Here is a 21437-nt window from a genome sequence, read left to right as displayed (position 1 = left end):
GACATGTGTATGGCTGATGTGACTATCAGAGTGCCTATCCCGCTTGAGACATGGACATGATTAAGGTGATAGTTCATTTTATTGATATAGGTGAGGCACATCATATATATATGGCATAAACGTACAAAATAAATAAAAACTGTCCACATTGCAGCACATTGTAGATGGAGAATTAGGCTGAAAAAGAAAATCAAATTCATCAAATGGACGTAACCATCCAATTAGTAGTAAGCTCTCAGAGGCCCAAATCCAATGAAGCCATGCATGTATGGTCATCTATGGTGGATGAGTGTGCCCATTTTGAAATTGCCAATTAATCCCTTAGTGTCTAGCCCTAAAAAAGTAGTTACTTCTCTAACAGGCTGTTTGGGTGAGGGATTTGGGAAATTCAAATTTTATGCTTGTTTTTTTGTGGAGATTTGCCATATCTGTTGTCTTTGTCATCATCTAAGCCTTATCTCAACTAATTGGGTTGGCTACATGAATCCTTTTCCGCCATTTCACTCTATCAAGGGTCACCAAGTCTTCTCTTTGCACATGACTAAACCATCTAAGTCTACTTCTCATAATCTTATTACCTATTTGTGCTACGCAATTCCTTCCTATGCGTTCATTTCTAATTTTATCTATCTTATCACTCATTCATCTCAACATCCTCATTTAAGCTATACTCTTCCTATGAACAAGTTGTTCCTTAACTACTCTACATTTTGAGTCTTATAGCTATCCTATAAACTTTGCCTTTCAATTAGTGGTACACAACAATCATATAGAATTCCAAAGGCATGTCTCCATTTCTTCTACCGCACTGAATTCTGTAGGCAACATCCTTTTCAATCTCTACTCTATCATGAATTATTGAACAAAGATATTGAAAGCAGTTATTTCGGGAAACTTCTTGGTCAGCAATCCTAACCAACTTCCTTGTTTCAACTCCTGTTACTAAAATTTCACTTCATATATTGTAGTTTGACTAATTTTAAATCCTTTAAATTCTAAAGTACCAGTCCATAAATTTAGCTTTGTGTTTATTCCCTCCCGTGTCAATTAAAACTATAACATCTGCAAAATAATAATAATAATAAAAAACACACATTATGGAATCTCTTCATGCAAATTCCTTGGCAACTCGTTCATAACCAATGTAAAAAGACACGGACTTACCGCCAGCTTCTAGTGCAAGCCTAGAGTGATTGAGCTCCTTTCTCCATTAGTAGTCTTCACATTTATTATTGCTATGCATGCTTGAACACTTGATCATGTCAATAAATCTTCTGAAAATTCCTTTCTCAAACCGGATTAATTCTCTCGGGACCTTATCATAAGCCTTCTCTCAGTTAATAAAGACCATGCGGAGATCCTCCTCCCCTTAGATTTCTCTATCGGTTGTCAGTTGTCTAAGTAGGAAAATAGCTTCAGTGTTAAGACTTCCTTGGCAAGAAACCAAAGTGATTTGCTCAAAATGAGAAACTTGCACAGAAGCTATAAAAGTTGTTTCCATGCAATAATGCTCCTGCTACTATGAATGCTTCCCAACCCCATCAATTTCTGGCTTTGATTATGTTCATGGATTCACGAAATTCATATTCTCATTTCCCTGAGGCCAAATAGGCCCAAGGGAAAAGGGAACTGAGAAGGAAATCATATAAAAAGAAGAGAAGTTAGCATCTAGAATATGCACCTATCAGACCCTTTAGCGTCTAATCCATACCAGTTCATCTGGAAAATGCTCATAGATGGAACTTCCCACCACTTCTATGAAAATGGATGGTGGGCATGTGCATACACACCATGTTAATAAGGTAGGATGCTAAACACGACAAAGAAGTTCGGTTGGTTTACAGATAGAGGGCCATGACTTAGTGATCCAAATCTCACTTAAAAAGAATTATATGTAAATATAGATTTATGTATGCAGGCTCATCTCCCATTCACAACAATACATGCATTGAAGATGTTATGATCAGGGATCCACGACTCCCATGGACTGAAAGATAACAAAAACTAGCCTACCGTCGTGCGATCCTCTGTGCTGCACCAAGCAACAAGGCTCTACCAATGATACCTGTTTGAAGTCCACTGATGAGAGCAACCGTCCCACCTATAACCACCCATTTCCACTGGACACCTTTATCTTCCCCGTGCAAATCCAATGCTTGACCTTTTCCTTCCATCCTGGATGCTGGGTCTGGAGAATTGATGCCATCATCAACAGAAATCTTAGTGGTTATCCTTGCTGACAGCGTGCTTGGAGATAGTGAGGCTTCTGACTTTCTCGCAAGTTGGCAAGCTCTCATGCCAGACTGTAATTTCTTAACGGCCCCCCACATCCCATGATGGACGCCAACCTTTGCTACATCTTTAGGGATTCCCATGTCTTCATAATGGACGAGGGACACCTCGCATGCAGATAACTGTCCGTCCCCTTTACGAGATTCCACTGACATATGTTCGAATACAAACTAAATAAGAAAATGCAAATGTTCACCTAACAATGGTCCATAAAATTATCACAATTGATAGGCAAGAGAAAATTCATACCGGCCCTGATGCGCCAGCTCAAGAAATAAAGTTCCACACGCCTTGGCTTGTCACACTTTTGTAATGCTGGATATGGAACCCCCTGAAAAAGTTTGAAGTTGTAATAAGTGAATGTTGGGTCAGTTTAAATACCAGAGACAATTTCATGACAGAGAGAAGGGGGTGTCAGAAGTGGTTGTGTAAACTGATTTTCGTGACATCCTGGGCTAATTTCATCCATGGGATCAGGATTAGCTTATCTAATTTATATGATGCTCGCCCTCCGCAGAGAGTGACGAAGGTTATGCCCGTTGATGGCTAAATAAATGTAACATAGGCAAGGCACTTTTTGGAAATTCTGTGTCAACACATGTCCATGTCAAAGATTCCTAGATATGGTTCATACAGAAAAACATTTTTTAAAATTGTTATCTTTTATTTTTGGATTCTGTTACATACATACATATATAAGCAATTAATTTTTAGGTTTATCATTAGTTTTTTGGAAGGAGATGATTTCATTGAAATAAAATACAAAAGCAAAACAAGCAGCAGTGGAAGGTGACCCATCTCCACAGGACCAGGGCAGGAAAAAAACACAAGCAACCAAACAGAAGAACAAAAGGAGAAAAAGCAAGAAAGTATCAGGCCCCACCCATTGGCCAGATTACCCAAAAAAACAACTGCATCCATCAAAAGACACAAAAGAGGTCCCTAAGAATTCACGAGGCATAAGAGCCCAGCCCAGCACCAAGGAAACAATTCAGAAAGCCAGGGATACCATAAATGAAGCATTTTCTTCAAATAATCTTGCATTCCTCTCTCTCCAAATCCCCTAGAGAATGGCATATGGGAACAATTCCCCTGCGTACCTACCCCACAAGAAAAAAAGGGCCTGCAGTCGATCCTGCAATAACGTCAAAGAGGCACTCTCCAACACCCATCTGACTCTGAAGTACCAAAGTGCTTCAGAGAATGATTCCAAATGGATCTAACAACCTACTATGGAGATGATTGACTAATTTCTCATCTCCCTTGCACATAACACTAACAAATAAGTTTCATCGTCATTTTATGTTTCCTCATCATCACCTAAGCCTTATCCCAACTACTTGGGGTCAGCTCTATGAATCCTTCACCACTTTTTTCTGCCATTATTTTATGCTTATTATTATTATTTGAGATGCTCTTACAAATCAACAAGTGGTAACATAGAAATGATGGCCATAGCAACTAACTGGCTGTCTTTACCATAACCAATAAGGGGTCGTTTGGCACCATGGATTTGGGAGGATTTGAGGGGGTTTCAAATCCCATAGTTGTTTGGTAGCATGGACATGTTTGGTCCATGGAATTGAATGGTATTGAATTGTATTAGATGGGATTAACATCATAATTGCACAATGATTGCATGCCTGGAAATACCATGGTTTTGTAGTAATCCAATCTCATGTTTGGGATAAAAATTTTGCTGCGCGAAAACACCGGGTTAAGCAAAATCATGTTAGGTGGACCATGGAATTGTAATCAACGGAACAAATTCAAAATAGTTGTTGTTCACTTTTTGTTTTTTGAAGACACAGGGTGTCCTCACGTGTAAACAGTGTAAATGGACGGCATGGATAAACGCATGTATCAATGTGGGGCCCACATGTGTAGTGGATTTCAAAATCCACGGAAATCCTACATGGACCAAATGCAATTCCATCCCACCCAATCCCAACCTTTCCCATCCTCTCCAATTGCTAGATGGAATTGCCCGGGACCAAATGCAGTTCTATCCCACCTAATCCCATCTAATACCCTGCGCCAAACGCCCCCTAAGGCATTATACAATGCTTGGATCAAGTGTTTGTAGGGTATGTCACAGCTTTCAGTTTTTACTCTCTTTAAAAAAAAATTAAAATAAAATAAAATTAAATTAATGATATTTTATTAAAGAAGTCTTTCAGCTTTTACAATTGAGCCCATGGTTCAGTGATCCAAACTACAGAATATTATTTGACTTCTTATTCTTCTTCATTTGTTTTGGGTGTATGAATTTTCTTTCTTAATTATCTATTTTCTAGCCACCTACTTAAGGGTTAAGTGTTTTTCCATCTGGAAGGTTTTTGGTGCACGGACCATTGTTAGCATGGCACACAATATCAACAGTTTGGATTTCTGCACCACAGGTCTGATCCAATTTACACAAACTGAAAACCCAAATACTGTACAAACTCTTGGCCCAAACATTGTATAATGAAAACCTCCATAAATAATTACAATACACTATTAAATATAATAGTTTATGTTTTAAACATACGTACACACATGTCAACAAAACTAACTTTTAAAAGCCATGTAGGATGTGTTTGACACCCTGTAACCAACATATGACGTTGACACATGTCCATGTCCAAGTTACATAATGTCTTCTAAAAACCCATATCCATAGAGGAATCTGTCTTCTAGAAGCACAATGTCTAATACCACATATCCATGTCCAACACTGACACAAGTGTCTGTGTGCAAGCTACACAGCTTAGAATATATTCTAAACTTGGATGCACAGATATATTTCAGCTCCTGAACCAACTCCCAACCAACTCAATGGTAGAAAAAATATTTTGTTTCTTCATAGAGCAACTATAGATTGAAAAGGAGCACTATTCATGGCTACCATTTCAGAACGACGGACTACCAACGAGCATAGCAATTTGAAAATATTACTTCTCAAAGGTTTTCACTGCTACCTCGAAATGTAAATACATATTATAGGTTTCGAGAACGTATTGTGAAATTCTGGGACCTCCCAAGTGATGAAGCTAAAGACAGAGGGGAAAGACTACACCATCCAAGAAAGTACTGAAATGGGCCTTTTTGGTTCAGCCACCCAAATTATTGACTAATTGGATAACACAACTTTCCTTTCTTTATTATTATTATTATTATTATTATTATCTATGGGGCCCTATTTGGATATTGGAAAAAGAAATGAAATGAAAATGGATAATTTTTCCCACGATGGGACATTTTACTACATTAGAGGATAGAAAAGAAAATATTGGATTTCAAAAATCAAATGTTTAGAACATTATCTAAACACCATGGTTAAAATCTCACGCACAACATACAAGGTAACCATTGTGAGAGCCTTATGAGATTTCCAATTGCTATCCAAACAAGACCCACTCATAAAAATCTTGGGAAATCATCATTGGACAATAATTACATTTTTTTTTTCTTTTTCTTTTCCCATTATCCAAATAGGCCCTAAGTGATGCCATTTATTAAATGGCAATGGATGCACACTAAATCATAAACCATCTGATAAACATACCAAGTAGGGAGAGATAAGAAAATAGCAAAAGATGAACTATTTTATAAAATTTGCACTCCATTTGACTCGGCTAACACAGCCACCAATGAAGTAGCCATACATACAACATCTTCGGAGATCATCAACCCCATGGTTTTTTGCTCGTTGCACCAATCAACTTCTTCCAACTTGCTATCTAGGCATTGTGCTGCTGATATTTTCCCTACACAATCTAAACTATGGCTTAAACATGGGAGAATGGAGGGTGGTCAGAAGAAGGGGAAAGAATCCGATCCATTTGACTGATCCATGGTGGTCAGAAGAAAATCTCAAAGATAGATCTCAGTGGTTCCCTATCTTCCACATCCCTCTTACTAACTGTACAGAGGATACAATTAAAGCGCTGGGCTAGTGCTTTGGCAGGTATTAGAAGTGGATAAGGCATCCCTTGATTCGGACTATCTGGAATTTGCAAGGGTTCAGGTTCGAGATGCTAGTGAATGGGAAGATATGAAATCTATACAAATCTGACTTGCAGATAATTTCTTTGATGTGGAGGTTGCTGCTAAACCAAACCTCTCAGATCTGCACAGTGATCACTGGCGGAAGTCCTCGTCAGTAGGCCCTGGAAGGGGAAGAGGAACTCCTTGGTGCAGAGGAGCCAACTTGCCTCGAGTCACTTGGAGGAGAGGAGGCAAGGGGATGGATCAGCCCTAGCTATTGGTGATGTGGAAGAAAGGATGGCAAGGGAGAGACGCTAAGGATAGCCCTGGGTGTAGAGATTCATGTTGAGATCGATAGGTGTGTTTACCTGTCAGAAGACACACCAACTGATGGCGTCAGGATTATTAATGCGGAGGGTAAGTCAACCACATACTCTCTAGGAATGGAAGCTGGTGGAGGTTTGTGTAGAGCTCAGCCCTCGTATCTCCTGAGGTATGTGGGGAGGGTAATTTTATAAATTCAAATAGCTCTCCATCTCCATTGTCTTTAATCCATCAGCATCACCAAGGTAGCCCGTTCTCGTTTCTAAAGGGTTGAACTCTCCCCCTCACTTGTTCTTGAGACTGGTGGAGCTGCAGAGACCCAATTAGAAGCCTCTCTTGCCTCAGGAGAGAAGCCAAGCCACTGGAGGAAGCTGTGATGCAAGGAGAGGACAAAACATCTAGAAGGATCAGATGGATTGATGAGTCAGAGGAGATGGATGAATTGGATCCTTGGTCTCGTAAAAGTTCTTGGGAGGGAGACACACTGGATCAATCAAATGGTCATCAACATAGGTCAGACAGTAGGGGTGGTTGTGTACTCTGTTGAAGGTAATCTCCAAAATATCCTTCGCAATCTGGAGGTACAAAATCGTGAATCAGAGGCAAACCTTGCTACATCTGCAAAGAAGACATTGAGGGGTAAAAAAGAAATCCAAAATCTTTCGTCGTTTATCAATTATGATAAGGGGCTGATTAGCAAAGAGGTAAGAGCGGGCAGTCCAAGACAGAAAGGGGACAGGAAAGGGAGAATCGGAGTGCTCCATGAAGATTGTTTCTTGGAATGTGAGGGGCATGAGCTTCTCCATGAAAAAAGCTCTATTAAAGCAGACAATCCAGAATCTTAAAGTCCAGTTAGCAATGATTCAGGAGACAAGGATGGCAGATTTATCTGATTCCATTATCAGATCAGTGTGACGGTATGGTTAGTGGTTCATGACATGAATGGGTGAGTTCAGATTCTCAGGGAGCCTATGGAAGTATTTTAATAATCTGGGACAGCTCTAGATTCCATAAAGTCAACAGTTGGATTGGAGAATTTTCAGTCTCCATTCAATTCATCTCGCAGCAGGATGGTTTCAGGTGGATCCTTTGCTCTGCTGAGATCGTGCTTCTGGAAGGAGTTGGATGCAGAGGGTCGTAGGTTGAATTTTCCACTGTGCATTGGGGGAGAAGAGGAGGCAGCCAGATTACAAGAAGCATGACAAAAGAGATCGGTACCATAAATAGAACTAAGCAGAAACCTTCTGGAGGAAGAGTCTGCTCTTCATCACTCTCTGAAAGATGACTTTGAAAGGAAGGTGACCGAAGAAGAGATAAAATGGAGACAGCGGGCTCGGGCTATTGATGTGGGGGATAGAAAACATAAGTCTTTTTCCCCCATAGGATTGCTTCTGCCTGTAGAAGAAACAACTTCATCCAGTCTGTTGTGGTTGAGGGAAGAAAAGTGGAGAAACCGCCAGGAAAATTGCGGTCAGTTGGTTAATTTCTTTTTGTCTTTATATATCATTGATGTGGGCAACAGACCTAAACTATATAATCCCCGACTTGATATGAACTCTGAAGAAAACAGAATTGCTGGAATCAGCCATTTCGGAAGAGGAGGTAAGACAGGCAGAGGTCCATATAAAATTCTAGCTACCATTCTAGCTTCGAGAATGGCCCATGTTCTCCTAAAGGTGATTTCAGAATCTTAAGGAGATTTTTTTTGTCTGGCTGTCAGATTCTGGATGGAGCTTTAGCAACCCACAAGTGTCTGGATTCTAAGTATAAATCAGGAAGAGAAGGTGTGCAATCAAGCTTGATTTTGAGAAAGCATATGATAGAGTCTATTGGGATTTTTTGCACCACGTGTGGAGAATACGGCATCAGATGGAGTGCTTAGATTAGAGAATGGGTTGCTTCGTCATCTTTTTCGGTACTCACTAATGGATCCCCAAAAGGTTTCTTCCAGGGATCAAGGAGCCTCCTTCAAGGAAATACCCTAAACTTTGAGCAGAATGTTGTCTAAGGTGTTGAGGTGAGACTGATTAAGGGATTCAAAATTGGGAGAATGGTCTTCAAGCTTCTCATTTGCAGTTTGCAGATGATACTTTGCTTCTGTGTGATCCAAAGGAAGAATACATTGGCAACTTGAAAATCATCCTTCATCTTTCAAAAAAAAAAAAAAAACCTCGAAAATCATCCTTGCCGGTACCAAGTTATCTCTGGCTAAATAATTAATTGGGCGAAATTGGAAGTTATGGTGGCGAGGCTAAATGATAGTGTTGTCTCCCTTATTGCAAGTATTCTTGGATGCCAAGCTGGATCTTTACGATCTAAAGCCTGGGGCTTCCGCTAATTTATCGATCGTCAAAGAAGCTGTGGGATCCTGTAATTAAGCGTATCTAGTGCAGGCTGTCAGCTCAGAAAGCAAATATCTCTCCTTTGGTGGGAGAATCACCCTGATCAAAGTAGCCAGGGAAAATATGCCCGTGTACTTATGTCACTACTCTAATGTCCAATAAGTGTAGTCAAGCATATAGAAAATATTCCAAGGGACTTTCTGTGGAAAGAAAGAGAAGAAAAGGGCAAGTATCACCTGGTTCAATGTAAAGAGGTTTGCAAGCCTAAAAGATTGGAGGGCCTAGACATCAGAAGCCTCAAAAATTAAACAATGCTCTCCTAGGAAAATGGCTTCGAAAGTGTCCACAGAGGGTAATAATCTGCGGAATCAACTCCTTGTGGAGAAGTATGGATGAGACAAATGGTTGCGACATTCCCGACAGGCCACATAATCATGTATCAGCTGTGTGGAGGTCTATCCATCAGATGAAGCATGCACTTAGCGCTGGAATCAGGAATCAATTGGGCAGTGGGAACAGAGTTTCTTTCTGGTCTGACGTTTGGTGTTGGGACAGGCTTCTCTTGGCCCAGTTTTAGGCTTTATACAAATTGGTTGTGCCTCCATGGCAAGCTGCTTGTTAAGATCTAGTGGACATTTTGTGTGGAATATCCAGCTCAGAAGGCATCTCAGGGATGAAGAAATCATCACTACACTCTTCTGCTAGCTTGGTTTGAAGAGATGTTCATTCCGAGATCAGGTTTGGAAAAAGCAATCTGGGTTCGCAATCATCGGATCTGGGAAGATTTATGGTGAAATGATTTCTTGATGTGATGTGTGGTTGGGATCCAAATAATTCTTCTGTTTCAGTTAGTGGGAAAGCTAAATGCCTGTATGCTGTTGTGGCTTTTTGCTGGGTTGAGGGCAAGGACAAGATCCTAACCATCGATCATCTCTGGCACCGTAACAGAATATTGATGAATGGTTGTTACTCGCACTTGAGGGCTGAAGAATCTGTTAAGCGTATTCTATTACATTACCAATTTTCTTCCTCAGTTTAGAGTAAGGTATGTAGCCTTCTTGGGTTTCAGCACTAACTATCATGGGATTAAACTTATGAACCATACTATGAAACTTTCAGAAAGAGTGATTGAGCAAAGACCTAGGCATGAGACAAAAGTATCAGAAAATCAGTTTGGTTTCATGCTAGAGAGGGTGTAGCATTGAAGCTATTTTCTACCTAGACAATTGATAGAGAAATATAGGGAGAGGAGGAAGGATCTCCATATGGTCTTTATTGACTTAGAGAAAGTTTACGATAGGGTCCTTAGAGAGTTAATCCGGTGAGTGTTTGGAAAGAAAGGAGTTTCAAGAGGATGACATTGACATGATTAAGGATATGTATGAGGGAGTGTAACAAATGTGAGGACCACTGGTGGAGAGACGAGTGAGTTCCCAATTACTATAGGCTTACACCAGGGGTCGGCATTGAGCCCATACCTTTTCCCATTGGTTATGGACGAATAAAGAGGCATTTGCAAGAAGAGATCCCATTGTATATGTTGTTTGCAGACGAGATAGTTTTGATTGACAAGACAATGGAGGGCATAAACACAAAGATAGATTTATGGAGGGGTGCTTTAGAATCTAAAGGATTTAAATTTAGTTAGATTAGAACAAAGTATATGGAATATGGAGTAGAATTTTAGTAACAAAAGGAGTGGAAACAAGGAATTAGTTAAGATTGATGACCAAGAAGTTTCCCAAAATGACCACTTTCGATATTTTGGGTCGATAACTCATGAGTGGAGAGGTCTGTGGCTGTTTTGTTTTGGGTTGCCTTGGCTCTCTTTCTTCCTTTGTACACGCACGCACACACAATCACACACACACACACACACACACACACAGAGATGCTTGCACATTACTTGTTGGACATCCCTGAGAGATGGTGTTTGTATGACATCTTGCCGGTCTAACATGAATGTAAGTTATTTTGGGTGGTAGTTCATAGTTTTCAATGATGTGCCCCACCTAATAGTTGGATTAACCTTATTTTTGGAGCATCCCATTTTCACGGTTTTCACGGTGGGAACACCATGGTGGGCCCCACATGCCAAGTAGTTGGACGCCCACACACACACACACACACACAAAGCTCTTCAAAAAAAAAAAAAACTCATGAGTGGAAAGATTGGAAAACGAAGCACATTCACAGAAATCAATGGTATTTTGGGTGAATTTATTGAAATAATTGGTACATGAATAGGTGCTAACATTCTCTTTTACTATAAAGTTCTCATTTTCGTATTTTCTCTGTTCACATGATTTTTTTTGTAATTCTTAAATAGAAAGGACCTAGAAGAACTTAGAATGTCATATCAGATCGAATGTAGCTGTCGGCCACCATTGCCGAGTCATTAAACCACCCTTAACTATTCTCAGTGGGCAGAATCACTGTACCCTTATAATGTAGATATCGGCACTTAGGTACTTGGATATTTGAGACAAGCTCCATATATCCCTAACACCTCTGGTACCCAAGGCCTTACAGCTTGTTCATTATGATCCAGAAGTTGACTGACCACGTTTCTTGTTAGAATTAGAAAAGGAGGCTGTGGGGTCTTTGGTCCCTTCCATTTCCTTTAAATGCATTTCTCATTTCTAATAAAGCATATCTCCCATGTCACTGATCAAACTGATATTCTTTCAATCCATGAGCAGAAAAGTACCATCAACCAGAAAAGGGAACATGGTCCAGGTGTGTATTTATAGAAAGGGTTAAAATAACCAATACAAAGGGCATAATCCATAAATCTGGAGTACAAGTGATGAACAACTTGAAGAAAGATTTGTTTAGAGGAATATTATGTCTCAACCCATACCTTTGTCACACAGTAAAATGTCTTCCCAGATTCCCATATTCGTCGACCAATGATATATTCTCGATCACTGCAGAAAAAAGGGAACTGGAAATGGCAGACACATAAATCAAGGACCAAAGCAGAAAACTCCAGAGACCCAAAACATGAATAAGAACACAGAAGTCTAATGATATAGATGATAATTTAGACCCACCTTCTTTATCCAGTGAACAATTGCCATCCCTATAAGAGGGCATTCCTCCAAAAGTTTAAAGTACGCAAGCATGTGATCCCATCTGGCTCGAAAATCATCATCGCAGAAGAAATCTCTAACCAATTCTGGAGTTGCATCCTCGAAAATGGTTCTGCTGCTGTATATTGTGGGGCCCACCTGAAAAATAAGAAGCATCCTGAGAACACTAAGCAGATTATCAATAAAAAACTTCAAAGAAACAGATTCAGAGTTTGAATGAATATGATACTTGACAGATCCTTGAGAATGAAATGAAGAGGATGCTTCAATTGATATTCAGACATCGCAGTAATATAACTTCCGATGAGAATGAGTAAAAATTAGATAGAAGAACCTAGGAAAGATTATGATCTTGCTAGCATACCCGTTGGTTTTGCATTAAGTGTAGATCAAATTGTGAAGAAAACACTTTTAAGTTGAAAACAAACACACAGATCGTGCTTCCAAAATGTATTTCAAACCTACAATAGAGATTAAGCCCCTACTGGATACATGTGCCTCACTGTTTCATGGATAAGAAAGCAATTGCTTGTGTTCACTGACTCTTTTCTTTTTCTTTTCTTTTTTTCCAACGCAAGGAATTACAAAAAAAAATACAATGCTCCCCAATCCTGTCCAGCTAAGATATATCTGCATAGTTTATGCGGACACTGATGCCAATTCAATTTTATTGAATTTAGCCCTATAAAATCCCCCCATTGGCTTTCCGGACCACACCCCCCCACCCAAAAAAAAAAGGGAAAAAGTTGCCCATAGCCCAGCTAGCAATGCCATCTTCCACGCTCCTCTACCCTTCTTACCATTACCCCCTCCTTGCTATTGCCTAAAAAACCCCTTGAGTGTCCTTGGCAACACCCATGACACTCCAAAAATCCTGAAGAAATTTTCCCACACCTCCCTTGCAAATGGACAGTGCATGATGAGATATTTGGCCGTGTCCTTCCTGCACCAACATAATGCAAGCATTGATGATGTATAAAACCCCTCTTCTTCACAGTGTCAACCGTTAGCACCCTGTTCCAACCCACTAGCCAAGTGAAGGCAGCCAGCCACCTTTGAAGGAGCACCATAGGATCCAGGGAATGAGGTATGCACCTTGTCAGTATCATGAGAAGCACCACTTAACATTTTGTAGAGAGATTTCACCAAGAATTTACCTGACTTGTCCTCCCTCCAATGCGAGGTGTTGGCCTTTGCTGATAGTGTAACGCCCTATGGCCCTCAAATCTTCCATGAGACAACTCCGCCAGCAGAGCCCTTTCGAAGGGAGCCTAGGGATCGAGATCCCGCTTTTCCCTTATCTCCCGATCGACACTTGTACTTGCCACGGCGCCTGTTTGCCTCCTTGAACGAGTAGGGCGGCTAGGCCCGGCTTCACCCGTGGAAGCCCTCTTCTTCCTCGTAAGAGAAAGAAGTGTGGAAATGGATAAAATCGTCGCCACGAGCTCGAAAAGAGCCATTTGAGTGAAATAACAATGGGGGATAGGATGGGTTGTTGGATTTGGAGATGTATGTGACACCAATACGGTTTTGTGCACTCAAAGGGGAAAATGAAGGAGATAGAAGATGGGTTTTGATGAAGGTGGTGGAGGTGTGTACGGAATGAAGGAAATGAAGGGAATATGAGAATAAAGGAAGGATTGGAGAGAGGAAAAATGAAAATTTTGAAGTTTGGAAGCTTGAGTAGGTGAGAATGGGAGAAAGGAAGCCAAAGGGGAAGGATATAGGGGGTTCCACACCCTTTCGCGGGCCCCACACGTGTTGGGGGGTCGGCCCGACAGGCCCGGTCCGTGCGATCGGCGAGGGCTCGCCGATCCGGCGATGCCATAGCCAGTCCCTGGACATCCGGGCGAGCCCTCGCCCCATGGGCGATGGCATCCCACCCCCCAGGGTGTCGGAAATGTACGGGGTCCACTTCGGCCCCCTCCGATTTGCACTATGTGGGCCCCCGACTCCGTTTAAGTCATTTCGGGTTTCGTCTCGTGTATATTTGCGCTTTTCAGTTTGTTCGAGTGTGGGATCTGTCAATTCATCAACTAAACCCATCAGTTAACAGTCTAGGGAAGATCTAGGGTCACCACACATGATCACAGATGCGTACGGGCCCCGATTTCAACGGTCAGTTTCACCTGTCGGCGAAACTGGGAATCCTATGATCATTGCTACGTTTTAACGCCCCCTCCTAAGTCAAAATACATCAGTGTGCGTCGTGCGACCATAACCCAGGTCCAGTTTAATCCAAATCATACTTTGATACCAACTTGTAATGCCCTGAAAATCGGGGGTCGAGCAGAAGCTCAGCTCCCGAGTTCCAACGCATCACTTATGCAACATAAATAATGATGATTGAATGTTATCCATATTAGTGCATTATACATGAAAGGGAATTATACCAAATCAGCATATCATACTCCAGAGACAGTTAAATTACGCAAGCGGAAGACTATGATAAATATATAGGGCATATAAGTGATTGTAAGTCTTCAGAGTATGAGCGTCACCAGGTTAAATAAATACAAGTGTAACTCCAAAAGATACAAAAAATGATAAAGTGTAATGTCATCTATTCATATCCCTGTAGCCCCGATTCGCAACTCCAGGTCTACATAGACCCGCCAGAGAGTTGCATGTAGGAGAACTCCTCGTCGTCGTCGTAGAAGGTAGGCTCCATCTCGCAAGCCTCAACATCATCTGCAACTACAACAGGGTCTGGTTGGTGTTTTAAAATATCATCCCAGAACGTGGGAGTGAGTGATCAACTCAGTGGAGCTATAAGGCAAAGGTTAACATGTTATCAATTCAGTCAAGCAGTAATGATAAAGCAGTACAACAATCAAGTCCTAAGTATTCTTGTTAATGCAGGAATGATATGCCATAATGATGCATGCCCTCGCCTACACTCCCTCAGCGACATCATCTCACGATCGCGGCATGCACCCCTTCCTTTGTGCACTTCCTCGCCAAAGCACCGTGCAATGCGATGCATGGTCGTGTTAGCCAAGTTCTTAGTTAGACATATTCATACAGCAGGATTGGGAAGCTAAGGTACCTCCCTTTATATCATTGACCCAACATTGATCCATCTAGGGTCGTCAATCCTAGTTAATCATATACGATAGGCAAGTTCAGGTCACTACCACCAACGCCCTACCAACTGACAGTCTATTTTCGAAGGCTTGTCATCGACCCGACTGGGGACCACAGCCAGGCTGCACCGGGGTAGGCCTATTTCATGCTCAAGGTCACTCCACTAACGCCCTACCAACTGGTAGTCTATTTTCAAAGGGTCGTCACCAACCCGACTGGGAACCACAGTCAGGCTGTGCCAGTGTAGGCCGACAGCTCGAATATAGTGTCCCATACCACCGTATTCGGCTCACGAGTTTAGGTTGCTCACTGGTCACTAAGGGGAGGCTCGTCACCCCAGCGTAGGCCGACAGCTCGACCACGTTGTCCCATACCACCATGCCCAGCTCATGAGTCTTAGCGGATCGTGGTACCATAGTTGATACGGGTCTTTACATTGGAAAGGGGTACCTTAGGTTCAAGCAGTAGTGTCCATACATGGTAAACACATAGTAGGCAAATCGGGTTACTTGATAAGTTCGATTTGTACGAGCGTATGCTGAATTAATCGACATGGAGCGCTAACCATTGTCGACAATCATCATATGACTCAGATTCACCGAACGCCTCAAATGTGGTGAGACTAGCTCGGCCACTTAAACAGGAATTGTTACCGATTGCCTGGACTACGTCGTAGTCCCAATTACAGTCAAATGCAAGAAGTAAGCATACATAATAGTCATACGGCATTTAACAACCAATTCCAACGTACATATCATTTGAGCATATTATTCAACACATAAAACATGATATTCTACATATATATTTGCTACACAAAACATACACTTGAAATTAAAGCAACATGAAGAAAAGTATACATATAGCTAAGGTAGTTGAGAATGCTATCTCAACAACCCTCGTAATTACAAAGCATCGACCAATTACTCATACAGGCATTTTGTCAAACGCTTAGACTACATATTACACATACGTGTAATATACTAGTTCCAACAGACATTAGGACAAATCCTTTCACAAGGGAGCTGTCACTCATACAACAATCATATATTCTCAGTTTACAAGAATGGCAAGCACAAATCATATTTCCATAGTTGTTTAGACATTTCAACAAACACATAGAACGCATTATTCTCAACATAGTTTATATCTATATGTAATATATGGAAAACACCGTATCTAAGCACATGTGACAACAGTCAAGTCAGTCATAAACCATTACTGACATTGAAAGCCTTGAAAACTATAACCTAAACATTTATAGTCCGCACCTTCTGTTGGTAAACTCGTATCGAACTTAGTTCGAACATCACGCCTTTGTCTACGGCACAACAGCTACCTAAATCACAAAATAGGTTAGCTATTTCGCCATTTACTCTATTTGAATCCCTAAAACAGATTAGGGTTAGGATTTCTTACCTAAGAACGAAGTCGCAATCGCCGGTATAGCGAAACAGACAGAGTGGTTAAGCACGTGGAGCGGCAGGGAAGGATCCCAGGGATAGTCTCCCACTTTCTCTCTCACTCTCTCTCTTTCCTTCTCTCTTTGCCCTCTTCTCTCTCCTAGGGTTGCAAATTCGTATGTGAAGGGAGAGAGAGGGTTTAAGGCCCTTATATAGGCCCAGAACTGATGGGAATGGGCCCAGGGCCATGGTATACTTGGTTATAGTTAAAGACCGGCCGTTTCGGCCCAACGGAGCTGATCCGAAGGCCCCTTTTCTACATGCGGTCGGACTTAAGCTTCCTGACATTGGATCTAGGTCAGGCTAAGATCTCGGCCAGATCCGATCAGTGGATCAGCCGCGGGGAACTAGTTTCAGTTCAACGGTCACCGGTACTCGATCAGGGCCACAAGTGCACTGACATGTGTTGGAAATTTTTCCTGATCCGAGGGTGTAATTGGGTCAGATTTTGATGGTCTAAATCCTTAGATTTGGCCCGCAAGCGAACGACTCAATTCACTTAAGTTTCAGTTCATTTCCTAAAGATTTTGCGTTTCTCATACACTTCGCTCCGGACTCAAGTTGTGTATTTCTGGATACCTTTAGGGCTTGATTTTCGAGATGGTTGTCAAGCCTAGTAAGGCGGTCATAACCGTAGAGTTCCGCGGTAATCGGACTTTCAACATGCGGTCCAGGTCCGATACAGAGTTTCAAAGTGCTCCCGGAAGCAACTGGGTTTAGAGATTGATCCTAGGTTTTTAGGTAACGTAACGTTAGCGGTTCTACTCATTTTGGGTCTTGCAATTCGCAGTTAACGTGGTTCAAGCTACTTCTACTGATTATTCAGTTTAGTGCGTAACTAAATTTATGCCCTAATTACGACAGAATAAGGTCCTAGGACAGTTTTATATCCTTTTCTGGCACTTTTAGTTAATACATTATTTTAATTATTTTTTTAGTAGTTCATCATCAAGTCTACTTCATCTCCGTCAAATTTCATTAGATTTCGTGTTGTAGTAATATTTTAAAAATTCTATAAGCAGCAGCTATCCAAACTAATGATTTTTGGACAATTGTCACAACAACCTATATTTAACTATAATAAAATTTTTATTATATTTTTTTACTTATTTTCATATGAAACTAGACTTATTAAGCTTCAATCTGGCCTTTGAATCACCTAAATCGGAGTTATAATGAGGGAGATATGACTTTTTGAAGTCGGACAAAAATTGCAGAAAATGTGGCAGAAAATGGGCCGCCCGCCCCGCTACGACCCGCCAAGCCCACTGGCCGGCGAGGCCTCGCCGATCCGGCGATGCCATCGCTGGTCGCTGTCCTGTTTGGTGGTGTTTTCGCCACCCGATATTTGAAACAGGTGTATTTTGCAAACCGGAATGAGTTATTTGACATGCAATATATGTTTTTGGGGTAGGAGAAGCTGATCTATCCAAATAGCCTATTTGTTTCGTGAGATTCCAAAAGGTTAATGGTCAAAAGCCCATTTTATTTATTTATTTACTATTTATAGTAAATTTTAATTTCATTATTGTTCTTCATCACTTAAAGCTTAGGATTTATGTCTAATATGAAAGTACTTAGAAGAATTTGAAGAATAAGGTGGTGTAAGGTGAGATTTTGAAGGAAATGGGTTGAAAAGCGATTTTAGACTTTGGGATTGAGTTCTGAGAGGTCAGTAAGGTGTTATCATCGACCCATTGCCTAAGGACATCTATTTCCAAGTTTGCAAAAATCCGGGATGTTACAGATAGGATCACCCATGATAATTGTTTCAATAGGGCCACGAGTTCCTCAAATTCGTCATCTTGTAGGTTTCTTCAACATGGAGGTGTCCAATCCCCCTTGGCCCCTTGGGATGAGAATCACTGAGCTACTGTGATGTCTGGACACTTTAAAATCCCCTTTGTCCACCTTAAAGCTACCAAGTAGATCATCCACAACCCCCTTATCTAACATCCTACTCGGGGTTTCTACCACCACCACAAGAAGAAAAGGAGATAGCAGGTCCCCTTGCTTGAGTCCCCTAAATGACCCGAAGAACCCCTTGGATGATCCATTAACTAGGATTGAGAACTTGACCGAGTTGACGCATTCTTGTATCCATTTTCTCCATTTCTCCCCACATCCTATCCAACTCAAAATATAATCCATAAATGGCCAATCCACACGATCATATACTTTTTCCATATCTAACTTGCACACTATGCCACTTTTTCCTTGTGTTGCAAGTTTATAAGTTTGTGGGCCACCAAAGAGCTATCCAACATTTGCCTTCCTTCCACGAATGCACCCTGCACCATGGACATGTTATGCCTAAGAATAGCTGGAAACCCGGATGCTAGGACCTTAACAAGTATTTTGTGAGGAGCACATATCAAGCTTACCGACCAATAATCTTTTAGACAATATACCCCTTCTTCAGGATCAACGCAATGAAGGATGCTCCTAACTCTGCTAAGAGCATACTATTTTTACAAAATTCTCGAATGAATCCCATCACATCTTTCAACAAATCCGAATATATATATATATATATATGGAAAAAAAAATGCAAAGGGAAAACCACCCCCCTTTTTTAAACAATGATACCTTTATTGAATGCATACCAAAGCCAAAAAAAAAAAATAGAAATAAAAACATAAAGGAAAAAAATGAAAACATTTTACAGCTAAACCATATTTAGGGAAAAGGACAATATCTTTGGAAGGTATTCTAGCACACTCCATATGAAGAATAGAAGAGCAACTCCTGCAAAAGGGCAATTAGAGCTCTTAATTGTCAAAACGAAGAAGCTGCAAATCATTTGATGGATCCTTGAACCAAAAGCCACATTCTATATGCATCAACACCAACACTCATGACTAACATTTTTCCAGTACCCGGGCAGAAAATCCAATAGCAGCAGAGATCGCCGTCGTCATCTAAGCCTTATCCCAATTAATTGGGGTCAGCTACATGGATACTGTTCATCCATTCCACTCAATCAAGGCCTGACTTTACTAGCACTATATCCAATTCCAACAATTGATCAAAATCAACATTACCACACTTGAAGGGGGGGGGGGTGGCAACATGCACATGCCAAAGCTACATTCTTCATCATAATGTCACGGGATTACACTTATGACTCCAATGGGTATAATAATCTTCTTACTATAGCTGCTTCATGAATCATAACTAAGCCTGGGCCTGGAACTCATTGTTATCCCTCATACAAGTGAGATGCACACAATGGATGGGTCCTATAAATGAAGATGAAGGTTTCAACGGGTGGATATCTACTCTCAACTGTTGTCTATGGTGTGGCCCACCTAAGTCATCAATTAGCCTGATTTTTAGGCCCATGGCCCACCATGGAAGGGTGCATCTGATTGATGGGGTGGATGTTCTACATATATCACGGTGGGGCCCATAGAGCTCGACCTCATGGGAAGTTCCCATGAGGTCGAGCTCTGTGGGCCCCACCGTGATGTGTGTCAAATATAACCATTGTGCATTTGATGGGTCCCCTTTAGGTTATGGGATATCCTAACAATCAGCCATATATGGAACTCAGGTGGGCCATACCATCTGAAACCACATGAAGACAAGTCTAAAACATATCAAACCACTTGGTGGGGCCCTGCGGCTGAAATTTGTTTTGACCCCTCATCCAAGTGGGACACACACAATGGATTGTCTGGATTTGTGAACCACATTTCAGTGTGCACAATAAATGATTATGAATGTTTAATAGGAGGGAAACCCCTCTCAACTGTTGTATGTGGTGTGGCCCACCCAAGTCATGGATTGACTTGATTTTTAAGCTTGTGGCCCAACATGGAATGGTGCATCCGACTAATGGGGTAGAGGTTCGGCAAACATCACAGTGGAGCTCACACAACTCGACCTCATAGGAAGTTCCCATTAGGTTGACCTCATAGTACCATTTCCCTTTATATATATATATATATATATATATATATATATATATATATATATATATATATATATATATAAACGAGGCAAGAGTTGAACATCCAACACTCGTAAGGAGAGCAGGCGCTCCACTGGCGTGTTATGACATGTATTTGTGTTTGAATGAGGGCATTTACAAACTATGTTATTTTCAAATATACCACACACGCTGGATACTTTTTTTTGTTTTTTTTTTAAAGTTACTGAATATATTAAAAGGAAAAGGGAGAAATACAAGAGAAACAGACACGGGAGAAAATGGAAGTTGCCGAGCTGGCAAGACTAGCCATTACACCCCGAGAAAGAGAAAATCAACATGGCTAAAGCCTACAACATAGACCATCCATTCTATCAGAAGACGTTTGGCTTTGCTGACTATAGCTGCAACTGGATTAGAAACATCCCTAAAGCACCTATTGTTTCGTTCTTCCCAGACCAACCACCATATAGCTATAATTGCCATGCGCCATATCCTCGTCTTCTTCTTTCCCAGGCTAACCCCGTTCTAGGCTTTGATAAGGAGGGAAACAGATCCAGGAAAGCACCACTTCAAATTGAAACGCATGAGAAAATCTGTCCAAATTTCTGATATGAATGGGCAGGACAGTAAAAGGTGGTCGATGCTTTCTTCACTCTTCATACAGCAGAGACATGTTGACGATTGACAGACCCTTTTTTCTCAAATTGTCCATTGTGAGGATTCTTTTGCAGCCAACTAACCAGGCAAAAGCAACGTGTTTGGGAGGGACAGAGTACTTCCAGAACTTGAAGGGATGGTGGGCTTCGAGAAGGTTTGAAGCTTGGTCCAGCTGCAGGTAGAAGGATTTGACTGAAAAAGAGCTGGAACATTTATCTGCCTTTTCCAAATTAGCTTGTCCCAAACGAGGGGGTTAGGCGTGCTCAAATTA

General features: G+C 41.2%; 1 protein-coding gene across 1 annotated transcript in view; it reads right to left on the bottom strand.

Moving 5' to 3' along the window:
• Positions 1–1699: 1699 nt before the first annotated feature.
• LOC131249689 (uncharacterized) overlaps positions 1700–21437 on the bottom strand; it is a 43762-nt gene continuing 24024 nt past the window's right edge. The window contains exons 3-6 of the mRNA XM_058250465.1: positions 11987–12163; positions 11794–11877; positions 2542–2623; positions 1700–2440 (exon numbers count right to left, since the gene is read on the bottom strand). Of these exons, the coding sequence (XP_058106448.1) occupies positions 2010–2440; positions 2542–2623; positions 11794–11877; positions 11987–12163 (774 nt within the window). The 3' untranslated portion in view covers positions 1700–2009. The remainder of the gene's footprint in view (positions 2441–2541; positions 2624–11793; positions 11878–11986; positions 12164–21437) is intronic.

Source organism: Magnolia sinica, chromosome 6, assembly GCF_029962835.1.
Source record: "Magnolia sinica isolate HGM2019 chromosome 6, MsV1, whole genome shotgun sequence".
Taxonomy (NCBI): domain Eukaryota; kingdom Viridiplantae; phylum Streptophyta; class Magnoliopsida; order Magnoliales; family Magnoliaceae; genus Magnolia; species Magnolia sinica.
This window is presented reverse-complemented; position numbering and strand designations above follow the sequence as displayed.